Source organism: Stegostoma tigrinum, chromosome 4 (genome assembly GCF_030684315.1).
Source record: "Stegostoma tigrinum isolate sSteTig4 chromosome 4, sSteTig4.hap1, whole genome shotgun sequence".
NCBI lineage: Eukaryota > Metazoa > Chordata > Chondrichthyes > Orectolobiformes > Stegostomatidae > Stegostoma > Stegostoma tigrinum.
This window is the reverse complement of record NC_081357.1, coordinates 129,383,963-129,405,911: the sequence shown is the minus strand read 5'-3', so window position 1 is coordinate 129,405,911 and position 21,949 is coordinate 129,383,963. Positions and strand designations below refer to the sequence as shown.

Genomic DNA, 21,949 nt, shown 5'->3' with positions numbered 1-21,949 from the left:
AGAGAATAGAGGGTTATATTTTAAGATTTGAGTGATAGGAGTAGGCTCAAGTGGAGCATAGACTAGTTGGCAAAATGACCTCTTTCTTAGCTGTACATTATTTACTACAAGTTTTTCTCTTCTCTAGAAGGTATTTAGAGACGGTACTTTCTGGAAAACTTGAGTTTGCCAGCCTTAATTGGCCACTTAGTTCCCTCCAGTCTCGGCATTGCCCAACTGCTCCCTTGATCTAGTGGAAGATTTGAAATGTGCCATTAACTCATTATCACGTATGCATATTTTACTAATGTATCCCCGTTGATTTTCATAGTTCTGTGATTCCCGGTATAGCCTTTTACCTGTATAACTTAGATCTTAAATGTAAGAAATCATCCGTTTATGATCTTGATGCTTTTATTAAATGTGTACTGTCTTGTTTTGCATTATGACCAACATTTAATGTTACTTCAACTGATATTGAAGTTGGTGAGAATAGATAGTCCACACTAATTTGTGATGTGGTACAACTCCCTCTAAGTAATAAATTTGGCAGCCAGCTAATTTATTTCTGCTTCATCTAACCCTTTATGAAGAAAACCCTTTTTGTATCTCTTATTTTAACTATAACAAATTGGTAAAATGAAGCCTGGGGGAATTAATCAAACTTTAGTCTGCACTTAAGCAAAGATGTAAAGATCTGGGAAATGATACAGAGGACGATAAGGGATATGGAGTTTCAATTAAGAAGAGAATGGAGATGTTAGGACTGTTCTTCTTTTAACAGACTAAATATAACTTTTCGAGATATGATTGGGAAAACCTTTCAAAACCTAATCTCTCCGGTGATTCTATAAATAAAGGTTGTAGATATAGGTTTGAAATCATTGCAGAAAATCTAGAGGAGTGAAGAAACATGTTTTTACTCACTTGTCACAATCTGGAATGTCCTACCTGGAAGGAAAGTGGGGGCTGACTCAATAACTAGTTTTAAAAGGGAATTAAATAGAGACTCAAGAATAAGAAGCTTACCGAATTATATACAAAAAGACTAGGATGTGGGACTAACAACATTGCTCTTTTAAGAGCCAGCACAGATATGAGTGAATGAATGTCATAGTGCATTTCTGTATTTCCACAAAAATTTTAATCCAGATATGTTTTGCTGTTGGTCAAAAACGTATGTGGAGCCACAATTTGGAGGAAATTCAGCACCTTTTCCAAGACATCTTGTGCTTAATTCAATTATTACTTTATCTGAGGTCCAGCGAATCAAATTATCAGTTTGCATTGACATTTATTGCTTTGGAGATGAACTTAACATAGAACAATACCCCACAGAACAGGCCCTTCGGCCTGCGATGTTGCGCCGACCTGTGAACTAATCTAAGCCCCTCCCCCTACACTATCCCATCATTATCCATATGTTTATCCAAGGACTGTTTAAATGCCCCTAATGTGGCTGAGTTAACTACATTGGCAGGCAGGGCGTTCCACGCCCTTACCACTCTCTGAGTAAAGAACCTGCCTCTGACATCTGTCTTAAATCTGTCACCCCTCACTTTGTAGCTATGCTCCCTTGTACATAATTCGTACATAATTTTGTACTTAATTTGCTCACTAATGAATATTTCTTTAAAATTGTTAGTGTCAGTGTGGTATCTTGTGATAATATATTTACAAAGCACAATGGCACATCCATTGGCAGCAGATGCATTCCAGTAATGCAAAATAGTCAATTTTCAAATATCTGAGTCAGATTCTGTTTAATCTTGCTTTTTGGCAGTACCTTGAGGCATTTATCGTATGGAAGGGCTGTATAAACGTGAGTTGTATGTTTCATGCTACTGAATTAGTTTTCTGTTGTGATTTTGTTTGACAGGAAGGATTTGCTCCTCCAGAAGATGATGACATTATAAATCACCCAGATGATGACCAGGATGAATACTAAGTGTAGATAATTATTACCCATTTCTCCCTATCTGTCTTCTCTCTGTGATTGAGATCCCTACCCAGGCTGTTTACTAACATTATTTTCAATTAAGTTTGTACAGCCACAGCACAATCACAATAATTCTCTGCATTCTGTATCACAGATTGCTAAAGCTGTCATATCCATCACTATTACTGGCAGACTGTATTATAAAAGATATTTAATTTGTATATTTTTCTTAAATGAATAACTTGCACTTTGGTTTGAAAGTATTCGGAAATTCATGATGCAAGTTGATTGCCTTTGTGTTATATGCAGCATGTAGTTCGGGTTTCTTTTAAAATTGAAACAGCTTGGATATACTTGGGAGCATTTTCTGACAACTGAAAGACCTGAGATTTTAGTAGATAACCTGTGACACAGAAAATGTCTTTATGGTTTTGTGCAAATTGCTGACTTTTAAACACAGGAAATCGAACTGGTTTTGCAGAGTGAAAAGTCTGGAGTCTAAAGTTCAATAGTGCTTTTAAGAGAATTTATTTATTATAGTTTGCTATAAACATGAGAATAAGGGATGCTTTTATGATGCAACATCGATCAAATTAACTTGGTTCCGGCTGCTTTTCATCAGAAACCACTAAAATATGCCTTTGACATCTCATTGCAGCACCTTCTTATACTGTGCCCATGACACTAGTGTGCGAAGAAACTTGCATCTGTGAAGTTTTATTTAAAATAAATGTGAAAATGACTGAAGGACGTAGCTTGTTTTTATTCTCCATCTTACAAACTAAACATGAAATTACATGAATAATTCTGTACAACTTGCTTCGCTTGCTAAAGAAAGATTACTTCATTTTGACTTCCATCTTCACAAATGATAACTGTGCATGTGGGGCAGCTTGTAAATATTTCCTGTAATTTCATTGGATGGTAATTTCAGTAGTAAGTTTAATTTTTTAAAATTCATTCACTGGATGAGGGCGTCACTGACTAGGCCAGTGTTTATTGCCCATCCCTAATTGTCTGCAGTTTTTCAGAAAATCGACAATGGATTCATGGTCACCATTAATTTTTTTTTGATTGAATTCAAATTCCACGATCTGCCATGGTGAGATTGTAACCCAGATGCCCAGAACATGACTTTGGTCTCTAGGTAACAGTCCAGCAATAATACCCCTGGGCCATCCCTGATTACTGTCAAATTTTTCCTGAAAGGATCTACTGCAATTAATATCAAATTATCAGCTACTGAATCAGTTAACACATGAAATATAGTAACTCGTGTGGGATGTACTGCACACAAAATGCAAAATCACATCAACCTACCGATATGTGTGTTCTGAGAGGAATGTAGACAATTTGGCAAGATAAATATGACGATGCCAGACGTGTACAAATATGGGCACAAATATTCTTGAATTCTGAAACCGGAAGATGTTTAAATGTATGACTAATGACACAGACCTAAAAGTAATGCCCCAGAGTTTGATAGTATTAACAAGCAAACTGTCAGTGTTCATCACTTTAGTCTTGACGCTGACAGCAACTTCAAATCTGCACAAAAGCAATTAAAAACAAAAATTGCTGGTAATTCTCCCCTTCTCACAAACTGCACAGTTGAAATCCTCCCAGAACATGTATACATCCAAGATTATCTTTTATAAGAGTTGTAACTGGGCTTTAATACCACATTAAGTACACAATTAGGGCCAAACTGCCTCACTTTCTATGAAAGCCACTTCTTTGTTGAATATCGTATTGCTCCGTTATGATTTAACATTTTGCATTTTTTAAAGGCTTGACACTTCAGCTTCTACATGAATCTCGTTCATGACCCAGACACATTTTGGCACTCCAGTAGTTAGACAGACTAAATTATTCACCACTTCATGTACTGTCTGTTGGGATGTGCTAAAGTACTTATTCTGCATGATGTTGTTAGTGCTGTTGAATACTTGGAGATTGACTTGATTTGGCACTAGATTAAAACTGAGTAGAATAAGTGCCAAAGTTATTCCAGCACATTAACAGTAAACACCATCATGAATGAACTTTCCCGTCAAATGATCCTGTTGAAAGTCTTTTGAGAGGAGGACACGAACAAATTCAAGAACAGATTTGTCCTGCATTGGAAGGATTGTAGCTTTTTCCGCCTGAAAGCATCAGTACTGACTGGCACAAGATGTAATTCTCATTATTCAGGGAACACTTGCATTGAAATTCTTTGAGAGCTGATCTTGTCATTTGTTCATCTAATTCTCTTCCTGCCTAGTTTAAGGGATCCTGTGGAAACAGGCCATTCAGCCCAACAAGTCCACACCAATATTCTGAAGAGCATCCCACCCAGGTTCTATCCCCTACCCTATCCATGTAACCCTGCATTCCCATGGGTAATCCATACATCCCTGGACACTATGGGCAATTTAGCATCGCTAGTCCACCTAACCTGCATATATTTAGACTGGGAGAAAGTGCCTGCAGACTCTACAGAGACAGTTGCCTGAGGCTGGAATTGAACCCAGGTTCCTGATGCTGTGAGGCAGCAGTACCAACTAGTGAGCCATAATGCTACCTTATGTATATCAGTTGTTTCATAAATTTTTCACATATGGATGTATCTTTTTTCTAAGGAACTTGATTCCTTTGAGTTACGTTTTTGTTGAACTTTGGTGTTAACTTTCCCATTAATGTCTATTTGTGATAGAATTTAGCTTTATGAATGTGATCCTGAGTTCACAACTGAGCATATAAAAGGATTTAAAATTATTTTTAGACTCCATTTTGTACATCAAGTTCCAAAAGGCTTTGTTTTAATATTTTGACCTAAATTTTATTTTCAGTGATAAATATTTTATTAGGTAAATTGGTTGAATTGTTTGAGGCATCCTGTTCTCTTCCTTTTACTCCTTTGTCCGTTTGTGCGTTTTCTTTAAACAATTATAAATTATTTATTGTTACATACAATTTAATCAATAATTTAACTCTTTTGTGCCTCAGCAGCTTACTTCTTTAACTGTTTGCTGGATGTCCGGATTCAGAACACTGATTTTGGGCATGCTGCCCTATCTTTCACTTTTGGGATTTGTTTGTCTGCAGGTCAACTGGATCCTGCTACTATTATTCCCAAAGTTCCGCCATGTAGATTGGTAAAGAACAGTTAAATACCATTTGGCTTCTTGAGCCTGTTGTACTGTTACAGTTAACTCGTGGCTGATCAAATCTTGACTAACTTCCTGCCTAATGTACCATTCAGATTTGAAATTATCAACTGACTTGGCCTCAGCAGCTCTGTCTCAAGTAGACTGGTACAACTTTATGAAAAATTGCTGTTTGATATAAATCCTGATTACCCTAGTTCTAATTTTAAGGTTATGGCTCTCTTGTTCTGGACTGTCTCTACCCAGCCACCAACACACACACCAGACAAAATAGTTTCAGTCTATCTGCTAAATCAGTTCCACTACCCTACATGTTTCAGTTTTTTTTAAATATTAAGAGACTATAAGCCCAATCTGTGCAGTCTCTCCTTGTTTAATACTTTTGGCCTGTGTCATTGTGATGATTCTGCAATGCACTTTGTCCAAGGTCCCAATATCTCTTTCAGTGATGTGACGCTCTAACTGAACACAGTTTAAAATCTGACCAGGTTCATCATCTCGACTGTCAGACTAAACTTGTGGATAATTATTTGGGAAACTCTTCTCATTCCTGCTGCCAGATCAGATTTGTTCACCCAAATGTGGACGTTTCTTTGTTCTATCAAATTATGCAGAAGTTCTTCCTCCTTTCAAGTGGAAATTTTGTCTTACACCACCACTGATGTAAAGCTGAAAACAAAAAATGCTGGCGCTGAAGTGAAGCTCTGATGAAGAGTCATCTAGACTCAAAACGTTAGCTTGCTTTTTTTTCCATGACGCTGCCTCTCTTGTTTTGATCTCCAGCACTTTTTGTTTCTGGCACAGATTCCAGCATCTATGCAGTAATTTGCTCCTACTGGTGTAAAGCTGGTCTGGTTGACCTTTCTCCCTTTGAACAAGATTGTAATATTTGTAACTCTCCCAAATCCAGTTCTGCCACTGAGTTAACAGTGTTATTGCCATTTATTTTTTGCAGGAAGTACACCTTTCAGAGTTTGTTTTTCAGTATAATTTCCCATTGTTTTTCTGTGCAACTATTAACAATTATGGATCCAATCATATCAGCAGTTCTTGGGATACAGCTGATGGAAATGTAGAGTCTAGCCGTCAACTGCACAGTCACTTCAGGTCCGTACAAATGCATCCAATCGCAGTGAAAATAAAGAAATGTTTTAAGGTTCAGAGGAAATATGTAGAAAAACTGACAGGTAATGTTAATGGAATAAATAATTTTATTACCATGAGTTTTCAAAAAAATTTTTGGAATGTTAGGATTGATTCCATAGAGAAAGATTTATAGTAGAAGGAGACTATTCACTGTGTGTGCTGAAAAATAGCTATCCAATTTAATCCAAACAACTAGCTGTTGGTTCTCTGTCAAGTCATGGCATGTCAAATGCAAATCAAAGGTTTCTTTTAATGCAGAGATAATGGGAACTGCAGATGCTGGAGAATCCAAGATAACAAAGTGTGTAGCTGGATGAACACAGCAGGCCAAGCAGCATCTCAGGAGCACAAAAGCTGACATTTCGAGCCCAGACCCTTCATCTCTCTGATGAAGGGTCTAGGCCCAAAACGTCAACTTTTGTGCTCCTGAGATGCTGCTTGGCCTGCTGTGTTCATCCAGCTACACACTTCGTTCTGGATGTGACTTTGCTCGCTGAGCTGGAAGGTTCGTTTTCAGACGTTTCGTCACCATTCTAGGTAACATCATCAGTGAGCCTCCGACGAAGCGCTGGTGTTATGTCCCGCTTTCTATTTATCTGGTTAGGTTTCCTTGGGTTGGTGATGTCATTTCCTGTTCTTTTTCTCAGGGGATGGTAGATTGATTTGGAGCCAATGTGTTTGTTGATGGAGTTCCGGCTGGAACGCCATGCTTCTAGGAATCCTCGTGCATGTCTCTGTTTGGCTTGTCCTAGGATGGATGTGTTGTCCCAATCAAAGTGGTGTCCTTCCTCATCTGTATGTAAGGATACGAGTGATAGTGGGTCATGTCGTTTTGTGGCTAGTTGATGTTCATGTATCCTGGTGGCTAGCTTTCTGCCAGTTTGCCCAATGTAGTGTTTGTCACAGTTCTTGCAAGGTATTTTGTAGATGACGTTCGTTTTATTTGTTGTCTGTATAGGGTCTTTTAAGTTCATTAGCTGCTGTTTTAGTGTGTTGGTGGGTTTGTGGGCTACCCTGATGCCAAGAGGTCCGAGTAGTCTGGCAGTCATTTCGGAAATGCCTTTGATGTAGGGGAGAGTGATTATGGTTTCTGAGCCCGTTTTGTCTGTTTGTTTGGGTTTATTGCTGAGGAATCGGCGGACTGTGTTCATAGGGTACCCATTCTTTTTGAATACGCTGTATAGGTGATTTTCTTCTGCTCTTCGTAGTTCCTCTGTGCTGCAGTGTGTGGTGGCTCGTTGGACTAATGTTCTAATGCAGCTTCGTTTGTGGGTGTTGGGATGGTTGCTCCTGTAGTTCAGTATTTGGTCCGTATGTGTTGTTTTCCTGTAGACGCTGGTTTGAAGTTCCCCATTGGCTGTTCGCTCTACTGTGACATCCAGGAATGGCAGTTTGTTGTTGTTTTCCTCCTCCTAGAAAGCGGGACATTACACCAGCGCTTCGTCGGAGGCTCACTGATGATGCTACCTAGAATGGTGATGAAACTTCTGAAAACTAACCTTCCAGCTCAGCGAGCAAACTCACATCCAGAACCTCAACCTGAGCCACAATCTTCTCAAAACTCACTAACACACTTCGTTATCTCTCTTTCTTTTAATGCAGTAAGGATTTCTACTTTAACCACCATTTCAGGCAGTGAGCTATGAACTCCTACCATCCTCAAGTGAAAAGTAGAACACCTCAATTCCCCTCTAATCCTTCTGCTAATTTCTTTAAATCTGTGTCTCTGGTTATTTCTTCTCTCTGAGAACAGAATTGAGTCCTGCCTCACCAAATAAGTCAAAAGTTTATACATCTCAATTCTCCACTGATCCAAAGAAATCCACTTCAGCCTATTCAGTTCCTGGCTTGTAACATCATCCTTGTGAATCTCCCTCAAATCTTCTCGTGTATGATCACATCATTCCTGTAATGAAGTGGCCAGAACTGTATTCCCTTTGTGATATTACTAGTGCTTTATAATATTCTAGTATGATCTCCCTGCTTGAATAACAGTTTGAACTTAATAAATAAAAAGAAAGAACTGCAAATGCTGTAAATCAGGAACAAACATTCAATAGTTCTGAACCTGGGTACAAAAGTAGAGAGAATGGAACTCAAAAGGGTTTCCTGTCATGCAGCTTTCACACACCATTCCTTCTGCCCCAAAAGTCTCACCAAACAAGTTCAAACTGTGATAAAAACAGAAGTTGCTGGAGAAGGTCAGCCGGTCTGGCAGCCTTTATGAAGGGAAAGTCAGAGTTAATGTTCTGGAACTGGTTCCTGAGGAAAGGTCACTGGACCCTAAAATGTTAACGCTGATTTTTTTTCTTCACAGAAGCTGCCAGACCTACTAAGTTTTTCCAACATCTTAGTTTTTATTCCTGATTTACAGCATCCGCAGTTCTTTTGGTTTTTATTTAGTAAGTTCAAACTGTTATTCTTCAACATTCTCTTTGATTGCCTGGCCAGCACCATTCAACACTTGATTGACACATTCAGCATCCAACCATCTGCTAGTCCCTGAGCAACCCAGCTCAGTGCCTAAATATCTATCGTAAGAACATAATCCACTTGATATTCTCTCTCCAGGCTTGTTCCCATAACATCAGTTTGTTTTGTCTGTCTTCCTTTCTGAAACAAGTTGCTGCTCAAAGGCCAAAGTTTAATTTCAACCCTCAGCTCCAAACCAAAAATGGGAAAAATTGAAGGTCTTATCAATATTTTGTGTCTGGATCATCTTTGTCTATGATGAATGATTGATCATATACACCTCAACTATGTCATCTGTCTTGTCAGAGAATGTGACCATTTTTTGTAATGATGCTGTATGATCTGGGCTGGACACAACAGTAATGCACATTTCCATGAACCCATGTACCTGTAGGAAGATCTTGAAATCATGCCTTGTCCTGTTTCAATTTGGAATAACTGCATGTTCATTGACTTCCTGCCCATCTTGTCCCATCATTCCAACAACACATTGTTTACATATAGTTGGGTGGTAAGAATGTGCAAGCAAAGAACTGTGTAGATCTGTCTTGCAAACGTGAAAATTGCTGGGATATGTGAATTATTGCCCGAAGTACTAGCTTGTAAATTTAATAATACTACGCATAAATCTTGACAGGTTGCTTTACATTTAATAACAGTGGCCATTGCAATATGAACAGTGCATTCTGCGAGCTCATTAGACTGAGGGTAGTGAGGAGAACAAGTAATTTGTTGAACACACTTGCTAACTATCTTGAAGGCAGCGCTGGTGCTGCAGACCACAATTGTTCAATTTGTAGTGTGATGCTTAGCACATTGAATATGGCACAGAAAGTGTCAACAGCTGTTGCACTAGTGGTATCTTCCATTTGTCTGTTAAAAAGAAATTTAATTAAATTGTCACCAAAATATAGTCAAGTCCTTGGACATGGAAAATGTCAGTGGCAATCCTATACCGTGATTCAGAAGAAGTTTGGTGTGGAAGGAGAGATTCTCTTATTGTTGAAGTTGACGGATTTCATAGGTTTCGCACAATTTGATCAATATTCTCATTGAGGCCGGGCCATATGACCATCTTTTGGTTTTTCCCATGTGTAAATAGTTGGCATATTATTGACATAGAGGTTGTAGAATAATCACTTGCTTACCTTTGAAAATTGCATTCCTGGAAAGTTCTAGCTTGTTTCTGAATAACCGGATACATGTTGTTTGTATTCAGGCTATGGCTGATAATGATCTTCTTGAGCTATTGCATCTACATATCATCAGACATGAAACTTATTTCTTTTCCATAAATAAAATCACATTCCTCTCCAAAAACTATCTCACTAATAATGTGTTTTAGTAGAAATCACCATGGTTACAAAAAAAACCTTTCAATTAATCATGAGACCTCTTTAGACACACAGAACCCTCATGCCACTAGTTAAATATATAAAATAAATGGTATTAAGCTATATATAAATCACAAATCTGATACCAAAGTTTGAGTTTGGCTGGTGGTCCAGTATGGCAGATAATGGAGCGGTTGGAGGTTGTATTTTCAATTTGTCATGTGGGAAAGTACAGTTGTTTCATTATTATTCATTTATGGGATGTGTACATGCGAGCAAGGACAGCTTTGGTTAAGCATTACTAATTGCCTATGACAAGGTGGTAATAAGCTGACCTTTTGAACTACAGGATCACCTGAAGTACAACATGATCCCAAGATCCTGGTTGAGGTTGCCCTCATAATTACCGAACTTGGTTATCAATCTCTGCTCAGCAACTCTGAGTTGTTGTACATCCTGCAGTCCGCTTTGGAGGACATTTACCCAAAGATCCGAGGCCGAATGTCCTTGACTGCTGAAGTGTTCCCCTACTGAGAGGGAACATGCCTGTCTGGTGACTGTTGTGTAATGTTCACTCATCTGTTATTGTAGGGTCTGCATCGTCTCACCAATATACCGTGCCTCAGGGCGTCCTTGCTGCAGCGTATGAGATAGACAACATTGGCCAAGTCACATGAGTATCTGCCATGTACGTGGTGGGTGGTGTTCCCACGTGTGATGGTAGCGTCCATGTAGATGATCTGACCTGCCTTGTAGAGGTTACCATGACAGGGTTGTACAGTGTTGTGTTTGATGTTGTCCTGAAGATTGTTTAAGGTTTGGTGGTTGTTTGAAGGTGAGAATTAGAGGACAACACTTCAGCAGTTAAGGACGTTTGGCTTTGGATCTTTGGGTAAACATCCTCCAAGCTGGACTTCAGGATACACAACAACACAGAGTCACTGAGCAGAAGCTGACAGCCAAGTTTGGTGCCCATGTTGGCCTCAACTGGGATCTTGGGTTCATGTCGCACTACAGGTGGCCCCATCTCTCTCTCTCTCACACACACACATCTGTCTCTCAAGTGCACACTCTCTGCCTCAGACACACACACACAAATATATATAAATCGGCTGAATTTGTATTTGTAGATACATTCTATTTTGTTCAAAAAGCACACAATTTATCGACAGTCAATGTGGCAATTTATAAATTCCTACTTTAGAAATAAAACCAATCTGACTCCAAACCAAAACACAAACAGATTCTAAAGAAGGCTCACACCTAACATGCATTGTCTGACCTAAAATGTCACCTCTTCTTTACACTGATAAAACCTTTAGTTCTGGATGTGAGTTTGCTCGCTGAGCTGGAAGGTTAGTTTTCAGACATTTCATCACCATTCTAGGTAACATCATCAGTGAGCCTCTGACGAAGTGCAGGAAATGACATCACCAACCCAAGGAAACCTAACCAGACAAATAGAAAGCGGGACATAACACCAGCGCTTCGTCGGAGGCTCAGTGATGATGTTACCGAGAATGGTGACAAAACGTCTGAAAACTAACCTTCCAGCTCAGCGAGCAAACTCACATCCTGTACCTGTGCTATCCAGTCTCATGTGGCAGTTTATGACAAAAGGTTAGCAGTTTCACACAATCACTCTGTTTATCTCTTCTTAGATGCAGTGAGAACTACAGAGTATATCCACAATTTTCTGTTCTTGCAGCCTTTTGTTCTCCTGGGATTTTGACTTTTATTTAGAGATAGAAGCACTGCCTAAGCACCTGTTGTGAAAGAGCAGTTGTTGGTGTCACTTCATGTACGTTGCCAGATCATTAATTCAGAAGGATGCTGTAATCTGACACAAAGCAAGTATTTAGTAGATAAAACATTTGATTAAAGGTTTATCAATCCTCCGTATCAGTGTCTGTTTTCTCAAGCACCAGTGCTTCATTTTCATGTCTCTATCTCCTTACACATTAACCAAACTTCATCCTTACCATTAGCCAAGCAACCTGTTGGATATTTCCAGCAATATCTATTTTTGCCGTAAGCTCCCAGTTTGACCATTTTCTTTATTTAAGAACCAGCTTATGTTATAGTCTTTCACACTATTCACAATTACCATAGCACATGGTGTTGACGTGATCAACAATACATATCTGGAATGTTACAATATAAATTGGAGAACGTGTTCTCCTTGGAGAAGAGAAAGCTGAAAGGATATCCAGCAAACATACTCAAAATCATGAGGCATGTGGACAGAGAAAGATTGGAAAAAAATCATTCCCATTTATGAAAGAATTGAGAATGAGAGGGCACAGATTTTAAGTAATTAGCAAAAGAAGCAAATTTCTTTCATTTACTCATGGGATGTGGGCATCTCTGACTAGGCCAGCATTTATTTCAGAGGGCAGTTAAGAGTCAACCACATTCCTGTGGGTCTGGAATCATATATAGGCCAAACCAGGTAAGGACAGCAGATCTCCTTCCCTAAAGGACATTAGTGAACTAGATGGGGTTTTTTCCCCAACAACTAATTCGGCATCGTTAGATCCTTAATTCTATAATCTTTTACTGAATTCAAATTCCACTATCTGCCCTGGCCAGATTTGAACCCAGGTCAAAACATCAGCTTTTGTGCTCCTAAGATGCTGCTTGGCCTGCTGTGTTTATCCAGCTCCACACTTTGTTATCCTCACAAATTTAGCTGAGTTTCTGGATTATCAGTCTAGTGGTAATACCTATCACCTCCCCTATGTTTAAGGTAATATAAGAAAAAGTTTTCTCAGGCAGTAAATAGTTAGAATGTGGAATGCACTGCTTGAGAATGGGCTGGAGGCAGACTTAGTTGATAAATTCAAAAGGTACTCAGGCTTAACCCTGCTTTCTTTTATGGGGAGTATGCTGGAAAATGGCATTAAGTGAGGTGTTTATTCAGAGGGTCGATGCAGCGACAATGTGCTGAATGGCCTCCTTCTGTGCTGTACCTATTCTGAGATCTGAATAGCAATTCTCAAAAAATCTTCATACACCTTCAACACTATAGTAATTTTATAACTCTGATTCTGGGACTTCAGAATTCGAGTATTGCAGTTTGGCTAAAATTAATTACAACATTAATGTGTTAACTGCTGACCTTTCTGCTCTGTGCTTAAAATGTTCCCTCCCTGCTAGACTTGGAGGAGAAAGCGTGGGAGTTCTTTATTGCTGCCCAGCTGAACACTTCAGACAAATGAAACTTTTCCTATTCTTACTGAAACGAATAACAGCAAGAATTAAGCAAACTTTTTGCTGTTTCTGGGCAATTCTGATGATGGATTGCAGCTGAGATATTACTTTTGTTTATTTGCAGCATATTCTATACCACTGCCTTTTTCTCATCGAGTAGCAGTTTTATTCTTTCAACACAAAATTATTGGAAATCTAACTGCACTGATATGTGGTAAACTTTCTTAAAAACGGTACAAAACTGAATATGTCATCTCAGCAACCTTTTCTCCATTTCAGTTTGAAGACAAAGTATGTGTGTTCTGCAATTTTTTTTTCTCCCAAGAGTTCAGCAAAAGATAATTATGGAAATCTTCTCCCCTTGAGTACCAAAGGCTGCTCTGTTGTTCTCTATATTCAAGCTCCTTTGTTTTAATATAGGCTATTGGCAACACGCTTAATATGGGTTGCAGCTGATAAAAAAAACACTAACCAGCTTTGTAGAATTTGATCTCTTAAGGGAATATTTTTCATATTTTATTATTTATAAAGACCTAGCCCTGTACTTAATTATGTTTAACCACAACCAATCAAAGTGGCAGGTGCTCCCAATTTGCAGGTACATATAGTACAACATAAAACAGGAATAATTCTTATTTTGTACTAGTAAAAAGACTGAGCCAGGCAACATTGATAAAGGACATAAATGTAATAAGCAAAGGTTGGAACATTTTTAAAATTATTACCTCCAATATTTGGAAAGTCTGGTTTCATGGTTGGAATCTAAAAATTCTGCTTCAGTTCTTAACTGAATATCAAGATGGCATGTTAAGGATCTGTCTTTAGTCAGTCGATAAGTAACAGAGTAAGATCAAAATTGACTTTTTCTGGACCTAAAAGGAAATCTTCAAGAAGTTGAAGAAAAGCACCAAGAAGAGACAAGGATAGCACTGTAAGTTCAACTGCCTTAACAGAACGAGGGAGAGTATTGAAGCTGGTGAATTTAAAGACTGTACAGCCTGCTATTTCTCCCCCTAGCAGATGGTGAAATCTTGATTTCCTGCTACTGCAGCGAGAAATGGGCTGAGACCTATGGGTGCTTCAGAGCCCTGAATGTTCCTGCTGTTCTGAGCCCCCAAGAATTCTGTATCTGCCTCTGCAAGCAGCGTTGCTTAATGTAAGCCAAGATAGGATGGAGCAAGTACAGCAGTTTATTCATGCATGTGGGTTCAGAGTAGGGCAGAGAGAAAGCTCAGCTCCTAGCCTACAGACTGAATTGTAAAAAGGCTCTATATCTTGAGACCAAAGTAGGTATGTACTCTTTACGCTAAAACTTACAGCGGTGGCAGTGAAAAGTGGATGTCTGCGCCAGAATGTGCACATTTAGATCATGTTATGGGGTAGAGTTTCTGCTTTGCAAGCAATGGTGTCCAAAATGCCCGTGAAATTGCATTGGTTAGACTATGTTTCAAGGTTCCACTAAAATTGGTTTGCATAATCCTTCAGGTTGAATTTTCCATGAATCAGGAAGAATAAAAGTGTGTAACTGATTCTTTTATTTCTCCTTCCATTCCAAATTATTTTTGAAGTATAAAATGGTAATGTCAAGCATTTCTATGTATTTAGCTGAGAAAAGATCACAAGTATCTATCAGAATGCGTCTAATTTTCCACCAGTGAAAATGCTGATTTAAAAATTGCTGAGAATGACTTTGAAAAGAATTAAACTCAGCCATTTTGTAGTTCAATTGGTGTGTACTAATCAGTTTGTAAATAAATTAAATATATTTTGATATGAAAAATCAATAATTTAAAATATGCCTCCTAGCATTTGTGCACCATAGAAAATAAGCACAATTTGAAATGTATTCCTGAACCAGTACAATTAAAAGATTCTAATTATGTAGCCTTGGGTTATGGCCCATTTTGTCTGATATAGATGAATTGAATCTCAAATCAGAATAAAATGGCACAGAAAACTCAAATACAACTGGTTTTGTGCTCTATTGTTATATAACTGCATTATGCCTGTGTTGTTGAATTAAATATTGATGTATTTGATATCTTTAACATAAGGCACTTGGACAGCTTATTGGAATAATCAGTGCCTCTGCACCTTGATGAATATATGTGGCAAAAAACTTAAAACACCTATTTTTAGTTCTAGATTTTGGTAGCGATGCAACCAGATGAAGACGGGTGAACATTTTCTGGACTGCCAGTCCACCTTTCTTTAGGTAAAGGGGCCAAACCGGTCAGAGTATTCCAAGAATTGTCTAATTCATGCCTCATATAGTTTTAGCAAATTTGCCTACTTTTGTACTCTATTTCCTTTGAAATGAAGGTGAACAGCCCATTTGCTTCCTTATTACCTGCTAAGCATGAATATGGTGTTTTGTGATTTATATTCAAGGACCCAAATCACTATCTGCTGCAGTTTTCTTTCTTTCCCATTTAAATAATATTCAGCTCTTCTATTCTTCCTGTCAATGTGCATAACCACACATTTGCTTGTTTTATCTTTCATCTGCCAAGCTTTTGCCCATTCACTTGTTTAAATCTCTCTGTAGACTATTTATGTCATCCTCATTACTTGCCTTCCCATCTATTTCTGTGTCATCTGCTACTTGGCTACAGTACCTTCACTTCCCTCACCAAAGTCATTAATATATGTTGTAAATAATTGTGGCCCTAGTATTGATATATGTGGCATTCCATTAATTACAGGTTGTCATCCTGAAAATCAATCCTTTATTGCAAATCATTTTTTCTATTATTTAGCCAATCCTTTATCCATGCTAATGTACCACACCTAATAACATGGGATCTTGACTTAAGTGCAGAGCCTTCTTTTGAACATTATGAATTCTAAATATAGTACATCTACTGGGTTCCCCTCACTATATCCCATTTCCTCTCTCCTCCAGGAACAAATAAATTTGTTCAGTCCAATATTCCCTTTATGAAGCCATGTTGACTTTGCTTGATTATATTTTGTAGACTAATGAAGAGGATTGATGAGGGCGGAGCAGTGGATGTAATCTGTATGGACTTCAGTAAGGCATTTGACAAGGGTCCTCATGGTAGACTGGTTAGCAAGGTTGGGTCACTTGTAATACAGGGAGAACTAACTATTTGGTTGCAGAACTAGCTTGAAGGTTGAAGAGGGTTGCTTTTCAGATTGGAGCCCTGTGACCAGTGGTATGCCACAAGAATTGGTGCTGGGTCCACCGCTTTTTGTCATCTATACAAATGATTTGGATGTGAACATAGGAGGTATGGTTAGTAAGTTTGGAGATTACACCAAAAGTGGAGGTGTAGTGGACAGCAAAGAAGATTACCTCACAGTACAACAGGATCTTGATCAGATGGGACACTGGGCCGAGGAGTGGCAGATGAAGTTTAATTTTGATAAATATGAGGTGCTACATTTTGGAAAGGCAAATCAGGGCAGAACCTACGCAAGTAATAGTAAGGTCCTGGGGAGAGTACTGAACAAGGAGGCCTTGGAGTGCCAGTTCATAGTTCCTTGCAAGTTGAGTCTCAGGTAGACACGATAATGAAGAAGGCATCTGGTATGCTTGCCTTTATTGGTCAGTGCATTGAGTAAAGGAGTTGGGAGGTCATGTTGTGGCTGTACAAGATATTGCTTTGGCCACTTGTGGAGTATTGCATGCATTTCAAGTCTCCCTCCTATATGAAGGATGTTGTGAAACTAGAAAGGGTTCAGAGAAGATTCATGAGCATGTTGCCATGGTTGATTGGTTTGAACTCTAGGGTGAGGCTGGGGCTATCTTCCCTGGAGCTTTGAAGGTTGAGGGGTGACCTTATAGTAGTTTATAAAATCATGAGGGGCATGGATAGCGTGAATAGGCAAGGTCTTTTCCCCAGGGCGGGGCAGTCCAAAATAAAAGAGCCTAGGTTTAAGATGAGAGATGACCGATACAAAAGGGACTTGTGGGGCAAGCTTTTAACGCAGATGGTGGTGTGTGTATGGAATGAGCTGCCAGAGAAAGTGGTGGAGGATGGTACAATTACAACAATTAAAAGGCATCTGGATGGGTATATGAATAGGAAGGGTTTAGAGAAATATGGGCCAAATGCTGGCAAATGGGACAAGTTTTATCTAGGATATCTAGTCTGCATGGACGAACTGGACCGAAGGGTCTGTTTCCATGCTGTACATTTATATGACTCTATGACTAAAAGATTTACAAGGATGTTTCCAGGGTTGGAGGGTTTGAGCTACAGGGAGAGGCTGAATAAGAGCTGGGGCTATTTTCCCTGGATCATTGGAGGCTGAGGGATGACCTCATAAAGGTTTATAAAATCATGAGGGGCATAGATAGAGTAAATAGACAAGTGGGGGAGTCCAAAACTAAAGGACACAGGTTTAAGGTGAGAGGGGAAAGGTTTAAAAGGGATCTAAGGGGCAACTTTTTCACACAGAGGATGCTGCTAGAGGAAGTGGTGGAAGCTGGTACAATTACAACATTTGACAGACATCTGGATGGATAAATGAATAGAAAGGATTTAGAGGAATATGGGCCAAATTCTGAAAAATGGGACTAGATTTATTTAGGATATCTGGTCAGCATGAATTGGACCAGACAGTCTGTTTCCATGCTCTACACATCTACGAATCTGTGACTTTATTTCCAAAGTCCCTATTACATCCTTTACAACACACTTGAAAGCTTTCGCAATTACAGATGTTATCTGGCCTACGAATACCTGCTTTTGCCTCCCATCTTTTTTGAATCAACGTGTTATACTAGTAGTTTTAATGCCTTCTTGGGTCTTTTCCAGGATTTAAGGATTCTTGGAAGATTACTACCAGTACATCCACTACTCTGTGTTTACTTTGTTTAAAATCCCAGATGAAACCCATCACGTCCAGGTGACATGTCAGCTTTTAATCCCATTAGTTTATCTAGTACTTATTTCTCTGGTGCGTTGTGTTTATTTCTTCCTTCTTTTAGCTCCTAGATTACTTAACATTTTTTGTAATGCTATTAGTGCGCTCTACCATGAAGACTGACCCCAAAGAGTTTATTCAACAGTACTGCCATTTCCAGGTTCCCCACCATTATTTCCCAAGCTTGATTCTCTAAGGAGCCTACATTCACTTTGTGTTGCTGTCTATTTTTAAAATACTCACACGTTTATCCTCAGAACTTAATTTCTTCCTTTTCTTGTTTTTGTTCATCTTTTATTGGCTTTTAAAACTTGCCTAATCCTGTGGTTTGCCATTAATCCTTGCTACATTGTATGTTATTTTAAGGTGATGCAATCTCTAATTTCTTTGATTAATCATGATCAGTACAGCCCCTTCCTAGAATCCGTGAGGTGTGTCATGAATGTTTCTAAAATGTTTCTTAACTGTTTCTCAACCATCTTTTCTGCTAAATCCCTTTCCCAGTCCACTCCAGCCAACTCTGTCCTCATCGCTATATAATTACCCTTATTTAAAGTTTAGCACAGTTGTTTCTGACCCATATAGCTCCCTCTCAAAATTAAAATTAAATTCTACCATGTTATGGTTCTTTATTGTTATATTAAACCTGCCTCATTACGCATTATCAGATCCAAAATCATCTGTTCCCTGGTCAGATACACAACATATTGTTTCAGGAAACTGTCCTGAATACACTCTGAATTCTTCCTCATGGCTACCTTTGCCAATTTGACTTACCCAATCTACATTAAGATTAAAGACAGCCAGGACTAATGTACTCAGAGATAGTAAGAACTGCTGATGCTGGAGTCAGAGGTAACACAGTGTGATGCTGGAGGAACCACACTGTGATAAAAATATTATCACAATGTACACAAAGTCACAACCCAAAACGTCAACTTTCCTACTCCTCATGACTAATGTACTGCCTTTTTTTACATCCCCTCATTATCTCCTGACTTATTCTCTGTCTTACAGAATAGATACTGTCAAGGAAACCTACAGAACATTCCCACCAGTATCTTCTTCCCTTGTTATTTCTTACTTCCACTTACACAGATTTTACATCATCCAATCCTGGATCATTTCTTCTTATTGTACTTATTCCATTTCATGCTACCGAAGCTACCTTACCACCCTTCACTCTATGCCTGTCCTTTGGAAAAGTCACATACTCCTGAATATCTAATTTACAGCTTCAATCTTCTCACAATTATGTTTCCATAATGACTATAAGATTCATACCCATTAACCTCTATTTGTGCCATTAACTCATTAATTTTGTTCTGAATGTAATGTGCATTTACGTAAATAGCCATTAATTTTGATGTTGTGCAATGTTGACTTTAGAATGATACAAATTATTAAAGTAATTTTTTAGTTTGTCCATGTACTTGTTTCACTTAAAAACTTTTTTTTTTAGAAAGTCCAATGCCTAATCCAGCAAATAAATTTTAAAAATAAATATTCAACATGCGCAGGTCTTTGTCACAGCCTGAATTACAGAAGTACCAACAAGTTCAGGGTTAAGAGTTGCAGCGAATATTGCAACCTTGTCATTGTACCTAAGTCACAAGGAGGATTTGAGGAAGGACTTGATCAAAATCAGTTCAAGTGCTGCTGAACAACACTTAGTAATGAAGTTGTCAAGCCTCAGTGTGGTGGTGGCCCAGAAATCAAGCCCTACTGTACAACGCATGGTCATAAAAGATGAAAATATTATCACAATGTACACAAATTCCCCAATTTACCTATCAGATAGATCCAGGCTAACAGAAAACATGGGCCAGGTTTATGTTCATAACAAGGCCTGTAGTTTATTATAAATATAGAGATTTTAACCATTGATAAACAACTATGAACTATTGTCACGTAACTTTCATATTAAATTCCAATTGCCTCCTAAATCCCCATACATACACATACAAATGGGCAGCGACAAAAAATATTATTGGATGGAGAGAGGAAAGAAATCCTAGGGGAAGCAGTTGAATGACCCCAGTCTGTAGAATTTGCTGAAATAACTCTTTTGCTTACCAGAACTTTCAGTTCTTCAAGTTCTTTTCTCCAGGTCCTTTTTACTTCTTTGAAAGATGCACAGACAATTGGTACATTAACTGTAAAGTCTCTTCGCTGGTCACAGCTTACAGCAACAGATGAGGAAAAAGAAACTAGCTTTCTTCAAGCTTTAGGCATTATACTCGAGAGAAGGAGGCAGCATCTGTTCTGCTAGCATTGTGCATGCCTACAAGCTGTTCAGCTTCCCAGGAGCGAATCAAACAGTTGTTTTCACACTAATGGCCTTGGTCATCCACAACTCGTTGAACTAAACACGAATCAGCAACCTGTGGTTGGCTGAATCGCATTGTGAATACACTCCCTGGTGTGAGTCCATCCATTAACACCTTTCCCCCACTTCTCGAACAAAGCAACTGTGCAAACATGACTTACAATGAATTTTAATAACTTTCTTTTTAAAATGACGGCAATTCCTTCACAGAATTCCTACAGTGTGGAAACAGGCCCATCGGCCTAACAAGTCCACACCGACTCTCAGAGCATCCCACCCAGACACATTCCCCTATAACCCAACTAACCTACACATCTCTGAACACTACAGGCGATTTAGCATAGCCAATTCACCAAGCCTGCACATCTTTGGACTGTGGGAGGAAAGACTGGAGGATAGCAAATGTGGTTCCCCTGTTCAAGAAGGGTATTAGAGACAACCCTGGTAATTATAGACCAGTGAGCCTTACTTCAGTTGCTGATAAAGTGTTGGAAAACGTTATAAGAGATAGGATTTATAATCATCGAGAAAAGAATAAACTGATTAGGGATAGTCGGCACGGTTTTGTAAAGGGAAGGTCGTGCCTCACAAACCTTATTGAGTTCTTTGAGAAGGTGACCAAACAGGTAGATGAGAGTAAACCGGTTGATGCGGTGTATATGGATTGCAGCAAGGCGTTCGATAAGGTTCCCCACTGTAGGTTATTGTACAAAATGCGGAGGAATGGAATTGTGGGAGATATAGCAGTTTGGATCGGAAATTGGCTTGCTGAAAGAAGACAGAGGGTGGTGGTTGATGGGAATTGTTCATCCTGGAGTCCAGTAACTAGTGGTGTACCGCAAGGGTCGCTGTTGGGTCCATTGCTGTTCGTCATTTTCATAAACGACCTGGATGAGGGGCGTAGAAGGATGGGTTAGTAAATTTGCAGACGACACTAAGGTTGGTGGAGTTGTGGATAGTGACGAAGGATGTTGTAGGTTACAGAGAGACATAGATAAGCTGAAGAGCTGGGCTGAGAGGTGGCAAATGGAGTTTAATGCGGACAAGTTTGAGGTGATGCACTTTGGTAGGAGTAACCGGAATGCAAAGTACTGGGCTAATGGTAAGATTCTTAGTAGTGTAGATGAGCAGAGAGATCTCGGTGTCCATGTACACAGATCCTTGAAAGGTGCCACCCAGGTTGACAGGGTTGTTAAGAAGGCATATAGTGTTTTAGCTTTTATTAATAGAGGGATCGAGTTCCGGAACCATGAGGTTATGCTGCAGCTGTACAAAACTCTGGTGCGGCCGCACTTGGAGTATTGCGTACAGTTCTGGTGGCCGCATTATAAGAAGGATGTGGAAGCTTTGGAAAGGGTGTTTAGGAGATTTACTAGGATGTTGCCTGGTACGGAGGGAAGGTCTTACGAGGAAAGGCTGAGGGACTTGAGGCTGTTTTCGTTAGAGAGAAGAAGGTTGAGAGGTGACTTAATTGAGACATATAAGATAA

General features: G+C 39.1%; 1 protein-coding gene across 3 annotated transcripts in view; it reads left to right on the top strand.

Moving 5' to 3' along the window:
• The window catches only part of mapre3b (microtubule-associated protein, RP/EB family, member 3b), a 52,118-nt gene extending 49,453 nt beyond the window's left edge, over positions 1-2,665 (top strand). For all 3 annotated transcript variants that reach the window (XM_048531496.1, XM_059645664.1, XM_048531495.1), the window contains one exon: positions 1,859-2,665. In XM_048531496.1, coding sequence (XP_048387453.1) covers positions 1,859-1,927 — 69 coding nt within the window. In that variant the 3' untranslated portion in view covers positions 1,928-2,665. The remainder of the gene's footprint in view (positions 1-1,858) is intronic.
• The last annotated feature ends 19,284 nt before the right edge of the window (positions 2,666-21,949 follow it).